A 15,732-nucleotide genomic window follows, 5' to 3' on the forward strand; every position below is an offset into this window, starting at 1 on the left:
GTGATTAACGACTTAACTTAATTATATCGAATTAAGAAGCCGTTTCTGTGACACACCTTTGTCACCAGGTAATATGTGGACGAATGAGAAAAGACTAAAGCACATATGGTACAAGGAGGGAATTAAAAAATGTGACAATTCACACAGTCACAGTAGCCTAATAGGCCTATAGGCTAGACCTACATCAGGGCCATGGCAAGAAATGCTTAAGACTTTTATCTGTGTATTATTTTGCTGGCTTATAGGCTAGTAGTTAAATTTAAACATACTGAATCTAAACATAGCCTACTTGAATCAGCTTTTAGAAGTCATGGTGTTGTAAAATGCAGTGGTAGAAATTAACTACGTGCATGTATTGTGAACAAATGTGTAGTTGTCTAGCCTTGCACAGCTTTACTTTCTACTTCTACTCCAATACATTTAAGAGGGAAATATTGTAGGTCTACTTTACTACATGTATCCGACAGCTGTTATTTTCAGATAAAGATAAAGAAAGAGCCTACAGCCTTGTTTGCTGTTCACGGAAGCTATTATGCACAGCAGAAGGCCTACTTTGAGCTGCAAGCTAACAACACAATGCTAACATGCTCATGGAGACTGTTTAGCAGGGACCATGAATATCTGTGCAAAATGAAGTTGTTGAGGTTAATAAGAGATAACAATTTGAGAGAATATGATGCATAGTTATACAATAAATTAAACCACCCACTAGTAATAAAATAGCAGTAAATGGAGGTCCACCTCAGTCAGCTGCTATATTAATAGTGGTAAGTCCACTTTTACTTAATTACTTAAGAATGTCACTGCTAGAGTGAAACATATGCATATAGATACTGGAAGAATATTATAGGGATGCAGTAGATTACAATTTAAGGTCCTGATGTCCTAATATCTCACAAAAACATTATGTTCCTTTAAGAAGATAATACCTCAGGAGATTAACCATAACAATTACTACTGTATTCTGGACATTATCATGGCAGATGATAAAATGTTCTATATTTGCAATATATAGTATAGAAAGAAATACTGTGGAAAACCACTGAAGGAATACCACAGATAAAGTTTAAAAAAAAATACAATTAGGCACCACAGACATACTAATCTGTCCCTAGAGGAATATGTTTAGAGTATTGCAGTGATTTTTCATCAGGGATTGAGTGACAACCCTGCCTACCAATTTGCCCCACAAACCTTTAAGTGGTTATGCACCTAAAAAAAATATTTATTTACTTATTTTCCACTAAATTGCTTTTTCAAAACTGCATGATGGCAGCAAGCTCCAAAAATGGGACCCTCACTCCTGCCTGTGTCAGGTTGAAAAAGGAAATCATTAATATAGCATTAGAAGCTGGCTGTGAACTCGTAACTGCCCTAGGCACACATCAGCATACATGCAGCACTGTTCTCTGCTGCTACACCTTCCCCGAGGTTCAAATGTCATCCTTCACTGTCATTACATTTCTGCCCCCATTAACTATTGATTATCTCCACTTCAGCATTTCGAGCCCTGCTGTGGAAATGGCCCACATGGCTCACTACCCATACTCCACGGATCAGGCCGAACAGAAGTGCCCACCTCCTGGTTTTTACTCTAAAAAGGGGGGGAGGGAGGGGTCAGTCACTCTACCCTACCTGCCCATTAGCTGTATGCTTGAGCGGACAACTCAAGTTTAAGCTGTTCTTTTTCGGTGGACCCGTGAGAATTTTGCCACAACATGTGTTGAATATTTACTGTGAGGTTAGTCCAAGTTTGCTTCTGTATTTTGGGAGTGTGCAGGTGGAAAAGTTTGTCTGGGCAGGAGCTTTGTGCCCTCTAACATCACCAAACTACATCCATAATAGCATGGACTACTTTGTGAAGAGTTGTCTTTGTATACCTGACAAAATATGCATATGTGTTGTTGCAAACTGCTAATGGCCGCAATTACTGCTCTCTATTGTTTTCTATATTTCAGTATCACTGCAGTTTAATGTTTTACACGAGCAGGCTGTGGAGGCACATTTCCTCTTTAGAGAAAAATATGAGAAGATGGAGAAAAGTTTCTGTTTGCTATGAGTTAGACTATTCTGGGTGTATAGTCTTTGGTTTTATATAGATCAGACAAAAACACAGGAGAAATAAAACCTTGTACGTGTCAGTTTGCTTATAAGCTTACTTATATGTCAATGATTTGCATAAATTAAATGTGAAAATTAGACAAATATACCACTGCATGAATACAGTCTAACAACACTGTAATTGAGTTGCTGAGCGTAATTTGTTGTCCTGATTTATATACAATTAAAGAGTAAAGCAACTAAAGAGTAAACAATGCATAAATGTAGATGTTTGTGTTTAAGGGTCAGAGTAATCAACAAAAATGTAAAACATTTTCTACACCAACAGAACAAAACAACCAATCTGTATTCATAAAAAGTCCCATTTATTTCAAAGTCATTTCATCAACAAATATTACAAATCTGCATTGTTTGGGGGGAGATCCACCACCAAAAACATGAATAAAACATTTATTACAATAACTGCTCAGCGTCCATTCCAGATGCTGAAAGTTGAAACATTCCACTCATTTGGGCTGAAGAAAAAACAAAAAACAAGCTAGCGTACAGAAAGAACAAACGAGTTCGTTAGGCCAGTCCTGCCGCACAGGATTACTGTGTAGAGTGAAATCCACTAGTATCCAATGTGGCATTCGGATAATCCCATCAGAACTGCTACAGTGCAATGCTATTACAGAACACCCAAGCCTGTTAGCACTGATGAGAGCCTAAAGTGATGGAAAGGTTATGTTGACAGAATGGTGGAGCAACTCTTGTTTAAAAATACTTAACACGCTAACTTCTATTGTACAGGACAAACAGTTTAACAGCCTGCTGCCAACAAATCACCACATCCTATGCTACTAGTTTGCATTATCTAACAAAAACTGATTGTAAACTACTTACACAGATAGAAAACTAAGTCAATATTTGCATCATGGAAAATGGCTCTCCTGGAGTAAGTCTTCAAATAAAGCTCTGCAACATGAATCCATTTGAAAAATATAATTTTCTAGGATAGTAATACAAGCCTGAGTTATCCACATTTATTGTAATGCATGTCCTTCAGATAATACTGAGTCAATATGCATCTCTGCTGCCTGTTTTAATTAGAAGGACATGTTTTGATACTAGCATCCTTTCAGTCTCATTCGAAAATTCTCCTGATTTATGGAAAACAACTGCTACACTGGCAAAACACTCACTGGTGGAAGCTATTTTTAAGCCTATATGCCCAATTTTAAATAATTTCTCATCATTTAACAAAGTCTCACCAGTCAGCTACACCGATTGGCTTAAAAAGCAGACATCAATAAGGAGCAAACTTCTGACGCTCTGATTTTTTGATGCCAGAGGTTGAAATTTTTGCGGTGTAAGGGGATAAACCCTGTGTTAGGCTGGAAGCGGCTGCTGGGTGGACAGCCAGGAGGGGGAGACTTTTCATGCCAAGCAGGCTGGAAACAGGAATGGCGTAGTGTGGGTTTTGGAAGGTTTGTAAGGTGGAGGGAGAGTTGACGTTAATGCTGGTGGGGGTTGGGGTGGTGGCCGCCAGGACGGCCATAGAGGTAGCAGCAGTGGAGGCAGTGGGAGGGGACTGAGAGAAGCTCATGTTGAGGTCAACTGGGGTCGCAGAGGTAGCGGCCTGCATGGTGTACTTAGCCATCTCTATACTGCACGTCGGGACGTGTGGAAGGGGAGTTGAGATGGTGAAGAGTTAAGAGGAGATGAAAAATGAGGGGGAGAATGGGTGAGACAAGGAGAAGGGAGGTGAGAGAAAGAAGAAAACATAAGAATCAAAGAAGGAATGTGTTAAAAAGCAGAGACAATAAGGATTTAATGCAGTCAAGAGAACGGAGCAGTGAGATGGAACAAATCCAGCCTCACCCTGAGCACAATAACTCTGCCCTCATACAATAGCATGGTGTTTGGCTGTCTTATCACCAGGCTGCGATGTGAAGCCCTGCTGGACGTGGCCGCCCTGTGAATGTCTTACCTGGCGCTGATGAGGTACTGGGCCACACTGATGCTGGCCGGCGAGCCTGTGATCGTGACTTGGCGCATGGCTGAGCCATCAGTGGCACTGGCAATTTTGATGTGAGCTCCAGAGACCTGCCGAATCTCATTGATCTTGCTGCCTTGTCTTCCAATTATGCAGCCAATAAACTAGAAGGGGAGAGAGTGGAAACATGTAAATAGCAAAACAGCTATGCTTTTCAGGAATTGGATTTCATAACAGGATTTGGAAGCAACTGCCATGGTAACAGCTGCACCACTGTCTCCTGGTAGTTTTCTACAGAAGAAAACCACATTCCCTATGTGTAACTGTAACAGCAGAAAACGTGTCCATCCATTGTACCATATTACTGGCACACCATACTTGAATGCATTACATACTGTGAATGTAGTCAGTAGAGAGCACAGGCTTGGGTGCTCTATCTTAAAGGAATAGTTTGACATTTTGAGAGATCTGCATTTGTTTTCTTGCCAAGACTTTGATAGAAGATTGATGCCACTGTTATGTCTGTACGGTAAATATGAAGCTATCACCAGCAGACTCATCTAACTCTCCACAAGAATGTGACTCTAAATCATTGGCAAAGGTTAAGTTGTAGTATGGTTAATTCAATTGAAATATAAAACACATTTTATCTAAGAAATCTTTTCCTCTTCTTAATTTACGATCACAAATAATTCTGACATGATTTATGAATCTGATGATAGATGAAAATAACTAGCATAATGTATGACTTCTATGAAGCCATAACACACTATTGTTGGTCCACTGATATTTTTTTCTTTTTCTAACATTCAAAATACAACAAGCTAATGCTACTACAGTGATGATGACTGTTCTGTACTATTTATGCAATAATTTATGTTAAAGTTAGCCCCCCCCAAAAAAAGTCAAAGGATAAATTACTAAGTAGGTGAAACAATCCTCATTATAGCTGTCCTCCTCGAAAGTGTTAATGAAGTAAGCAGCTTGAGGATTAACAGTGCGAGTTTTAGTGTTTGTTGAACACACAATGTGGCACTTACATCATTAGGTATTGCCAGCTCTTGTGAACTTGCGGGGGCAGATGCATCCAATCCTGCAAAGTAGGACAAGGAATGCTAACAACAGTACGGCACTAATGGCTTCCACTTTCATAGCATGACAAGTTGCCCTACTTTGTCTAGTTATCACTGCTACACTGCTAAATTAGGGACATGAAAATGGCATATGCCATGGAAATCTTTCTAGACAGACATATATACTGTATATTCATATTCAGCACACATTCTATTGACATATTTTACATTACTACAATAAGTTAAGCTACATTTTCATTCAAATAAGTAGGTTTCATAAGCACATCAGTCCTGCCTTTATGATCAAAATGTGGAAATGTTTTGTCCTCAGTTAGTTGTTGCAGAGTATATGAGTACGTGGGGTAGTTGAGGTCAGGGATGGTCTGGCCGAGACATTGTTAGATTTGGAGGAGAAATGTTGTAGAGGTGGAGGATGGGGTCGAGAGATTAGGATTTGTTTTGGAGAGGGAAATTGGGCAAATGGAGCTGAAATTTTAGGAGGATGTGAGAAATAGTGAGAAATGGTTAAATATTTACTAAACTGTAAATATTTCTGTCATTTTTCACATTTCCCTCTCAGAGAACTCTGCAGTTTTTCTTTTGTATTTCAATCTGTCTGCTTCAATCTGTCACATACTATTTTGGTTTATAAATATTTCAGTGGCTAACTTTCGAGATGTTGATAATAAACTACTTTGGTGGCTTAACCTTAAAACTAACACTATTCTATTGACGATTCTTCTGTTTTCATCCTATTTTTTGGTACAAATAGCTGCAAAGAACAGTGCAAAACTTAACAGGTCATTTTCTCTATATGTACATCTCTGTAAAGCCACCTTCTACAAAAATTCTGTGAGAGAGCCTGTAAACTCTGAGAGAATGGAGATAAACTTGATCCTCCCTGAAGTGACAGGGGTGTTTTGATGATGTGATTTGAAGAGGAGTGAAGACAGAGGGATAGATGGACTTCCCCTGGGAGCCGTGGGTACGTACCAGGGAAGGTAGGGTTGCTCTGCCCAAGGGAAGGGAGGGGGATATGCTGCATAGCCAACTGGTGAAGCTTGGTCAACTGCAGGGTAGGAAGGAAGTTAGAGCTAACCAATCAAACTGGATTATTTCAGAGGAGTTGACAACTACAATACAGAGCCAATCTGAAGTTCACAAACATCACAGATGGTGTCAGTGTGAAGATATTCAGTTCCTTCAGAAAGCATTCTGGCTTCTCATGGCAGTCATCTGAAAATACAGTCACATCTCTGGCTACAAAGCTTTAACTGATCATCAACTCTTAAGCTCTTCACTTTAATTCAAATCAATGCATGCTACTACTGTGTGTTAGTGTTAGTAATGTCAACAGATCAAGGTTACTGAAGTTTCATCTTTGCAGAGTAGGGTACACAGAGGGCGTAGTGGTGGCTTGGAAGGGGTGGGCAGGAGTAGGTCATTAGGGCGGATGTCAGTCATTCATATGAACATACTTACATCTTGATGCGCAAAAGCATACTGCCCTGGAAGTGCAAAGGCCTGGAAGGAATAAGAGAAGAGAAGTGGTTATATGACTGGGAGGAGCAGACATCTTCACTTGAAACTTGAATTTGCCACAATGCATGAAGAGTAAACTCTTCTCTAAGTGCAGTGAGTGCATTTGTGAAAATCCATTTCCTTCCTCTTTTCCATAACTCTAATGTGTATAGATTTGATAGAATTTCATCTAAATGTCATCTGCTGTTTTTCCCCCTCTTTGACCATGGCCAGAAATCCAATAACATAAACAGATGTCTGGTAGGTCAGAACAGGCTGTGCCGAATTCAGGACAGCGACTAGCCAGTTCATAGAAAACATGAGCTTCAGTCACGACATCTTTCAGGTTTCACACTGCAGTGGAATTATTAATGTAAATGGCTGTTATTCGCATCTCTGACACATTACAGCTTGGCAGAATACTTTTTAATGTGATCACTACCTCATCTTACTGCTTATAGCATTACAATATGAGCTTATTGCTATATAATTACACAGATGTGTCCCTCTAGTGGTGAAAATATGTTTGCTTAATGGTCAGTGTAACCAATAAGGGGCCTGCCTGTTCAATTGGAATGTTTTTACAAAGTGGCTAAGATAACAATTAAATAACTTCCATATGGTTACTTACTTGTGCAGAGTGCTGTGGTGCTAATACTGCATGGGCTCCAGCAGGTATGGCCTTAGGACGATAGGGAATAGTTGCTCCTTTTGGTGGAGACTAGAGACACAGTCATGCAAATCAAAAAGGGAGAAAACATTATACTCTGCTACAACTGAGAAAAAAACTTTTACTGGCCCGAATGCATTTTATATCCCTTTTTATATCATTTGCTGAATATTTTTATACCCCAGTCATGGGTTGGGAAGTTACATGAAACCTTCAAACCTATGATACAACTGTGAATAGACCTGAAAACAGGGAATTGGTTAGAGTTTTTGACAAAACTAAGAGGTCAAGTGGATGCTAAACTTGAATCTAAACTCATTCTTCTTATTTGCAGCAATCAATTTCACCTATATTTTTTAAGCTTCTATGAAACATTTTAAAAAAGTGATAGTATACATCAGTGATTCCCATCAAGGGGGATAACTAGCTCAACTAACTCAACTAGCTCAACTAAAAAATTGCAAGTAGGATTTTATTAAAGCAATATATCCACATATTTGTGATGAGGAGGAAACTAAGCCAAATGGAAATGTAGACCAGTGTACTGCTGAATCTTTCAATCTATCAACCTAAGTCAGTTGTAACACGTTAAAATCACATGTTGCAATTGAGAGTGCATGGAAGCTAGTTTGTAAGCGAACACAGAAGTTGAAATAGTTAGCTATTAAGTTACTCATAACAGTTTTAAGTAGTTAGCTAAAAGTAAAAACTTGAACCAGTTTGCTATAAGTAATAGATAAATAGTTGACGTTGTTGGCTAAGAGTAAAAGCAGTTTTGAAATAAAAGTAATAGACTGCTGAAATGAGCTAAAAGTAATAGATACACAGAATTAGATTAGATTATTAAAGTAATGGACAAACTGTTAAAATAGTTAGCTAAATGTAATGGATGAAGTTTAATTAATTGGCTTAGAGTAACGGATAAACTGTTAAAATAGTTAGCTAAAAGTAATGGATGAAGTTTAATTAATTAGCTTAGAGTAACGGATAAACTGTTAAAATAGTTAGCTAAAAGTAATGGATGAAGTTTAATTAATTAGCGATAAACTGTTAAAATAGTTAGCTAAAAGAAAAGGATAAACCGTTTAAATAATTAGCTTAGAGTAACGGATAAACTGTTAAAATAGTTAGCTAAAAGAAAAGGATAAACCGTTTAAATAATTAGCTTAGAGTAATGGATAAACAGTTAAAATAGATAGCTAAAAGAAAAGGAAACAGTTTAAATTATTAGCTTAGAGTAATGGATAAATGGTTGAAAGGTCCAGCTCTGCCACTCAAAGTGGTACAAATGCAAACTTGACCAAAGAACCTAAACATTGACAATTCAATTGTACAAAAACATTACTGTAACAATATCCACAAGTATATAATTAATACTGTTAACTAACCTTCAGTTTATAATCCATTCATAAGAACATATTTTGAACATTTCTCAGACAAGAAAGTTTGGGATCTACTGATATAAATCATTATCAGAAGAAATAACTGTAATATTAATTGTAAATCACAGCAACTAGTGCCAATATTGTTGCACATCTCATGAGGATGACCAACCACTACAACCTGAACACCAAGCCTTAGCCTTGCAGGAGTAAAATGTTGCTGAGACTGAAAATACCCTGAATGTGCTACTGAATACCTTTTACCACATCCTAAACAATTGTGACATACTTGACGCCTAAATAGAGCTGTTGAAAGTGAAGATCATCTGTTGTCTGACAGTGCTTACCTCCAGCATGACAGAGCAGATGTGCCTTACACACTGAGTGATGGCCTGTGGAGTGCCGGAGATTGTGACAGCCCTCTCTGTAGAGTCCGGCAGCATGTCTCCTGCCACCTGAACCTGAGCGCCTGTGGTCTTAACATCACCAGACAACAGAAGAAACAAAGGCTATTTATTGCTGAAAAGAGCACACCATCACCCAAATTGAAATGCTGTTTCAAGCACCCGCAAATTACCCTGAACACATTTTGACATGCAGGGAGCAGCTGCAAGCCAAATAGCAATGTGTGCTCCAATATTTGAAGAGGCGTACACAAATATTGTCAATTCAGAATGAGTATTCAGCCTCCGACGATCTTTACAGGCATAATCAGTGGGATTTTCATGAGCAGCAACCAAAAGACGTTTTTAAGGCAGGGAGAAACAAGAAAAGTCTGACTGCAGTGTTTGATACTTGAGGTGTAGAAGCAGCGCGGAGGAGGTTTTCTGTCCACGTTTGGGCTAAAAAAAACAAACAACTTCCTGATAGAAAATGAAAAAAAGAAAAGGGCTCCTACCTCTCTGATCTCTTTGATCTTTGAGCCTCCTTTGCCAATCAGTGAGCCACACTGGCTCCCTGGGAAAACCAGGCGAAGTGTCACAGGTGGCTTGCTTGTCACGTTGCTGTTTGTCATTGCTGCGGTAATATCCTGAGGGAGAATTCAAAAATATGGTGGGGTTTTTTCAGCACTGACTGTAAGAACATGAGCTTTACTTGACAAGTCTCTTGTCTCTTTTTTGCAAGACTGAGGAAAAGGTACATTCAGTCCTTCTGACAAAATCTTTAAAGAAGCTTTCTTAAATTCTTGTGTAAAACCACAGTTTTATTGTCAATATGTAAAAAGTTGCAGTGTAGTTTGTTGCATGTTTGTTTTTCTATACCTCCTCAAACTTCTGTGCGATCATGGAGAAAGCTCTGAAGATGCCCTCTGTGGGTCCTGTGATGGTAACTATCCTCTCAGGAGATGATCCCTCTGATATGTTGATACGAGCACCACTCTGGAGACACAAATCCACAATTATTCCAGCCTCAATTTGTCAAAGGATTTCACATTACAGATGTAAGTGAATGCTCACCTCCTCCCTCATTTTCTTTACTGTTTCTCCTTTCTGGAATCATGTAGGAAAAATATAAAACAGGAGGTTTGATTTATTTTATAAAGAGATGAAAAGAAGGCAATTAGAAAGAAAGCAATATGAATCAATAAATGCTGAAAATAAATCTACCTTCCCAATTATGCTGCCAACTTCCTGTGAATGAAAAGTGGCAAAAGACAAGATTTTCTCTTAGCAGGTTCTCACATTTAGAGCAGGATATAATCATTTCAACAGCAATGACATGCTGTTACCAGACCATTAGGCTATTACTACAAAATGTGTTTTAACTATTTCTGTATCTGCCTATTACCTTTCCATGCATTAGCAGCCTCAGCGTCAGTGTAACATTCAAACTCCCATCTGAAGCCATTTCTTCCTTGTCAGACATTGTTTGTGTTCCAAGCTTTAAACACTCTGCAAGGAGAAAGAAATTCTTATAACAAGAGCGTATAACAAGAGCTCTAGTACTGTTTATCAGGCGGTTCAGTAGATTATCTGTTAAAATAAAGAGGTAATCTAGAAAGATCCTAATTTTCTTTCTAAATGTGAAATGCATCATTTCCTGTGCTGTGGGAAAGTGCTACCAGACACAGCAAATGTAACAGCTTTCATGAACTGGGTGTAAGCTGCATCATCATTGTTAAAACAGTCTGCAGCAGAGATAAAATAGATCTCTATTTGAAAATGTTATGGATCATTAACTTAACTATGGGGAATATAAAGTAACCGGAAAAGTTGGAACTGGTGCTCTCTGAAGAGTTGTGGCCCATTGTTGTTTGTCTTCTGATCGTGTAGTTGTGAGCGGGGGAAGATAAGCCTATCACTAGGTGCAATCTTCACATGGGACCGTGTCTTTAGTTCCGGCTAAATACAAGTTGTGTGACTCTCTCGGATAAGATAAGATAGTGACAGTGTGACTGTCTTAATATCACACTGACACTACACAATATCGTCCCTTTTGTGTCCACATATCCAATCCGTTGTATTTGCAGCGCAAATAAATAATATCTCCATGCAGTGTAGGAAGGGCATCTTATTGCACCAATACAGACAGAGAGAAGACTTTATGTCTGTGAAGGTTTCTAACAAATAAATAAAAAAAACAATCTCAACGGGGGTGGGGGGTAATTTAATAAGAAAGGTTGATTTTTGGACCGCCTGAGAAAGCGGTCACATGTGAAACTTAACTAATGTTAACTAAATGGTAAATTTACTTTCGAAGGCCTTGGCGATGAAGGCGAGCGAAACATGGTGGCACACTATAGGTCAGTGTGCCTGAGTGTGCACAGTTGGACATTTTCGGAAATACACTTATTTGCTTTCTGGTGGAGAGTTAGAGGAGAAGATCGATACCACTCTCATGTCTGTATGGTAAATATGAAGCTGTCAGTAGCCGGTTAGCTTAGCTTAGCACAGACTGGAAATAGGAAAAAGCTTGGCTCTGTACAACGGCAACAAAATCCACCAGCACATGTAAATGTAATTAATGAACATATTATATCTCTTATGTTGAATCCGTACAAAACCCAAAGTGTTAAAACACATTGTGGGTTATATGCCGAACTATTCTGTAGCTCTGACCAGCAGCCAATCAGCCATCGGAGACTCCAGGAACTTACTGCTCCTAGCAAAGATATAGTCCAGCACATATAACTCTGTAAAACAGCACAATGTCATTTTTACACTTTATTTAATCCTTGTATGAATTAAACAAATGAGATATCACGTGTTAATTCTTGAGCTTTATAGGGGCTGGTACGTGGATTTTGTTACCTTACAACAGAGCCAGCTGTTTTGCCATTTCCAGTCTTTATGCTAAGCTCAGCTAACAGGCGGGTAGCTGCGTAGATACTCACACAAACCAATAAATACAGAACTCTCTGCCGCCATTCCACACCTAAAAAAAAGACCAAAAATGAGTGTGGGTTTGAGTGATGTATACTAACACTGATGATAGCTATTGGGTGAAATGTGGCAACATCAGTGTCATAAAAAGCAAGTAAAACATGGTTTTCCTGGAGCTGAGACAAGTTTACAATAAGATATTGTTCTGGCACATTCCAGTGTTGATAATACCAGACTGAGCTAGAGGACTTAATCCAAACCATAGCATGAATAAGTGGAGGGTGTCTTAGCAAGACTCACAACTATTCTCTCCTATGTGTATCATTATAAAGTTACAGTGAATACATCAAATAAACAGCAACATCTCTGTCTAATCCTATAGGCTGGGATTTGTTTAGTTAATGCTAAGACCCTTTTGACCTATATCTGTCACCTCTCGCACATCAGCGCCCACTCAAGACTACCGAACAAAACACTGGTGCACAACAGCACAGTATACATGATAAAACAGATAATCTACAGGAACCCAGCTCCCAGAGCATTGACAGGCACAAATGTGCTTCAGACAATAGAAAAAAACAGGGCATTAATCCTTGAGGGAAATGGAGAACAATATCTAAGTGGATTACTTGAAGGGTTTCATTATAAAATACATTCGAAATTTGAGGCTAAAACAAAGCAATATTTAACATTCTAATGCAAAGATTATCGTATTTTATAAATTACCACATAGAATAATGCTCCAGATTAGGAACAAAGCACCTAAATGGACATTAATTCAAACAATGTTTCACAATTTTTTAAAATAATTTATCTTTCTCATAATGAAATATTTCTACTACCTATCACTAATCACTTCTTTATCCTCTAAGAATCTATTTATAACCCCCTCTTATCACACTATAAGCATGTGGCCATACAGCACGGCATTCCTCCCTAATGCGATATTTCTGAGTGCAACAAAATATATTTACAACACAGAGGAGTATACTGAAAAACAACCAGATTAAATTAACTCAACCTAATGGGAGTCAGGAGTAGAGCATTAAAACAAAGACACACATTCTTTTGCTCTCTTTAAATGTACAGAACCAAAACGGAAGGCCAAATTAAAAGTTCAACTTCAACTTTCTGTCTGGCTAAACCCCAACATTACTGCAGCATTGTTACCAGCAGAAACTGAGTTGGGAACAGTCTGACCCTTACAGTTATGGCTCAGCGAGAGGCTTGTAATGTAACAAGAATTATTAGTATAAAGCACTGACCTTATATAAAAAATACCTGCTCCTCTTCTTTATTTCTGGTGTCTCCTAAATGAACGGCCTTTGAGTTTGTGGTCCGTGTTCAGTGTTTGCCCCCTTTGTTGTCAGTTATCCTCAGAGTGGACAGATGGTTCCCTGTGCCCTCAAACCGGCTGGAGCGGAGGCTGGCTTTGCTATTAGTCCCTCAGCTTAGCCCAAGATAAGCCTCTACGCAGGGCAAGTGAACCCGCATCTCTTGCCTAATTCTCCCTGTCACAGCCACCAAAGAGGCGTTCCTCTGCACGGGGATCCACAAGCTGAAGAGGCCTAAGGGCAGGGCATAGAGGCTCTTTGGCTGGACACTGTCCAGGACAGATAGAAAAGGCTACAGTTACAGCCACCACTACAAAAAATGGGGAAGGTCTAGACTTATGCAGTCATCAAAAACACAAATTGAGACACTGAAGAGAAGCTTTGTGAACCGATGTTGCACTGAGACTATCAACTCTGCGTGACGGCTGTGTTCTTCATTAGATTTTCAGAGAGCTTCCTGTCTGCACAGAGCGGATTTTCTCTAAAAATAAATCTCCCTGTATGAAACCGGTGCTTTGTACAAGGAACCCAACTAATTGAGGGCTGGGAAGGACAATGTGGTGTTTGAGGTATTTAGTGATGTTAAGCACAATGTCTTCATGGGGTGCTTCTCCCCCCTCACTGCTTCTGCCCTCCCCCACACCAAGCCCTTCTGCCCTTGTAATGAGGCCATACTGGATACAATACAGCCCTTCTGCACAAAAAAAATGTATTCAGCTGAGCTTCAAAATTCTGAAGGAAATGAATCAGTGAAGCATAAGTGGCATATTTAATTACTATTCACTGCGTTGCACGGGGACAATGATGGCTGGTGTAAGCCTCATGGTCGTCTATCAGATATCTAAGCAGGCCACATTACAGTCACTCTTCAACTAGGATGTCAATACAACTTCCAAGTTGAATTTCTATGTTTTAAAAGATTGAATTTCCTTATGAGAACACAGAGATTTAAAGTTTATGGTATTTTGCCATTCTTCACTTTTGAAAGAAACTTTGTCAGGGTTATGACTAGGTTAAATCAGAAAACGTAAATGTCCAGAAAAGTATAATAAAACGTGTACAACAGTAAGGCTTTCGGTTTCCAAACGGCAAACAGAATCAGAACCTCAACAACACTATTAAAGGTGTCAAGGGCATGTCATGTGACAGTTATTTATATCCTTTCAGAAACCATGACATGATCAGGCATTTCATGCCAATCATTTGTGACTAATTTCCTTTCCTTCGTGTACCTTGTGTGTCAATGAGATTAAAGAGTCTGGGATTATATGTAATGGGATTTCTGTGAAGCGATTACTGAGACTAGTTGGTGTAATCAGTTACAGTTACTGAAGGCAGGGTAGATTTCAAAGTAGAAATAGCCTTAAAAATTAAAAGCAAGGGGGTCATAGTTGCACTGATTTTAACTGAAATAGTGGCAAAAGGATGAGATATAATAATATACATATGGTTCTTTCAGCAACTTTTGACCTTAGCTTTAATAACACTGTGCAGGCATAAAATAATCAGTACACTAGATTAATGTGAACTAATCAATATTTTTGTAACAGGTCTTTCAACCACTTTTAACTAATTTACCCCTACAGGTACCGTGTGCGTCAGTGAGGATAAGAGTTGCTTGTTATATGTAATGGGATTACAGTTAAGTACTGAGACTTGCTGGTGTAATCTGATAGTTACTAAAAACTGTGTAGATTTAAAATGTCTTGGAAGAAATAGCATGAAAATTGAGAGAAAGGTGTTATAGTTGCAATCCTTCTATCATGAATAAATGCCTATATAAGATAAATACAATATTTGTGAAGTTCTTTCATCAATATCTGGTGCTATGCTCTCTGCTGGGTAGCAACCTGCTGGAGACAGCAGGTCACAGAGCATTGACTTCTCAGGATTTCAAAGCAATTCCCATGTTGTTCCATAATTATAAGAATCAAATGAGAACTGAAATATGTTCATGAAAGTAAGATTATTATTTTAATATTTAATACATCTATTTTTTTTTCCTTTTTCAGCTTTTTCAACAAGGATTTTCTAGAAGATTAATAAAAGTTGAAAAGTGTATTATTGTTATATTGTGGTTTCATTACAGTTATTAAAAGCATTGAAGAGTTTAACTTTTTGGGAGGGGAATACCTTGAAAAGAATGAGGGGGAGGGTACCTTGAATACATGGCTTAAGTATCAATATGATAATGACATGGTTATTTCATTATCATTTGTGCTTAGGTACAATAAAACATTTCAGGTTTGGTAGCCTACAATAATAGACTGCATAACCCACCCAAAATGTGATAGAGCACCATGTGAAAGGGTATGTAACAATGAATATGGCATGTGCCAGTATACCATTTCATATGTGCAATTTATAACACTGTTTTACAACAACCGGGG

The 15,732-nt window shown here is 38.6% G+C and overlaps 1 protein-coding gene across 2 annotated transcripts; it reads right to left on the bottom strand.

Moving 5' to 3' along the window:
• Window positions 1-2,405: 2,405 nt before the first annotated feature.
• On the bottom strand, window positions 2,406-13,592 carry zgc:110045 (uncharacterized protein LOC664755 homolog). 2 transcript variants are annotated; one of them, XM_038737161.1, is made up of 14 exons: window positions 13,274-13,592; window positions 12,020-12,060; window positions 10,474-10,577; window positions 10,293-10,316; window positions 10,143-10,175; window positions 9,948-10,064; window positions 9,584-9,715; window positions 9,033-9,161; window positions 7,265-7,354; window positions 6,595-6,636; window positions 6,106-6,181; window positions 5,080-5,132; window positions 4,034-4,203; window positions 2,406-3,710 (listed from the first exon to the last, which is right to left on the bottom strand). In XM_038737161.1, exons 3-14 carry the CDS (start codon window positions 10,549-10,551, stop codon window positions 3,350-3,352), a joined length of 1,305 nt encoding a protein of 434 aa, XP_038593089.1. In that variant the 5' UTR covers window positions 10,552-10,577; window positions 12,020-12,060; window positions 13,274-13,592; the 3' UTR covers window positions 2,406-3,349. The 2 variants fall into 2 exon arrangements, with proteins under 2 accessions (XP_038593089.1, XP_038593090.1); XM_038737162.1 differs by having other exon boundaries at window positions 2,406-2,768; window positions 13,274-13,588.
• Window positions 13,593-15,732: the final 2,140 nt, after the last annotated feature.

This window comes from Micropterus salmoides, unplaced genomic scaffold (genome assembly GCF_014851395.1).
Source record: "Micropterus salmoides isolate LMB-PRFRI ecotype aquatic unplaced genomic scaffold, ASM1485139v1 Ms_hic_scaffold_22, whole genome shotgun sequence".
In the NCBI taxonomy this organism is placed as follows: Eukaryota; Metazoa; Chordata; class Actinopteri; order Centrarchiformes; family Centrarchidae; genus Micropterus; species Micropterus salmoides.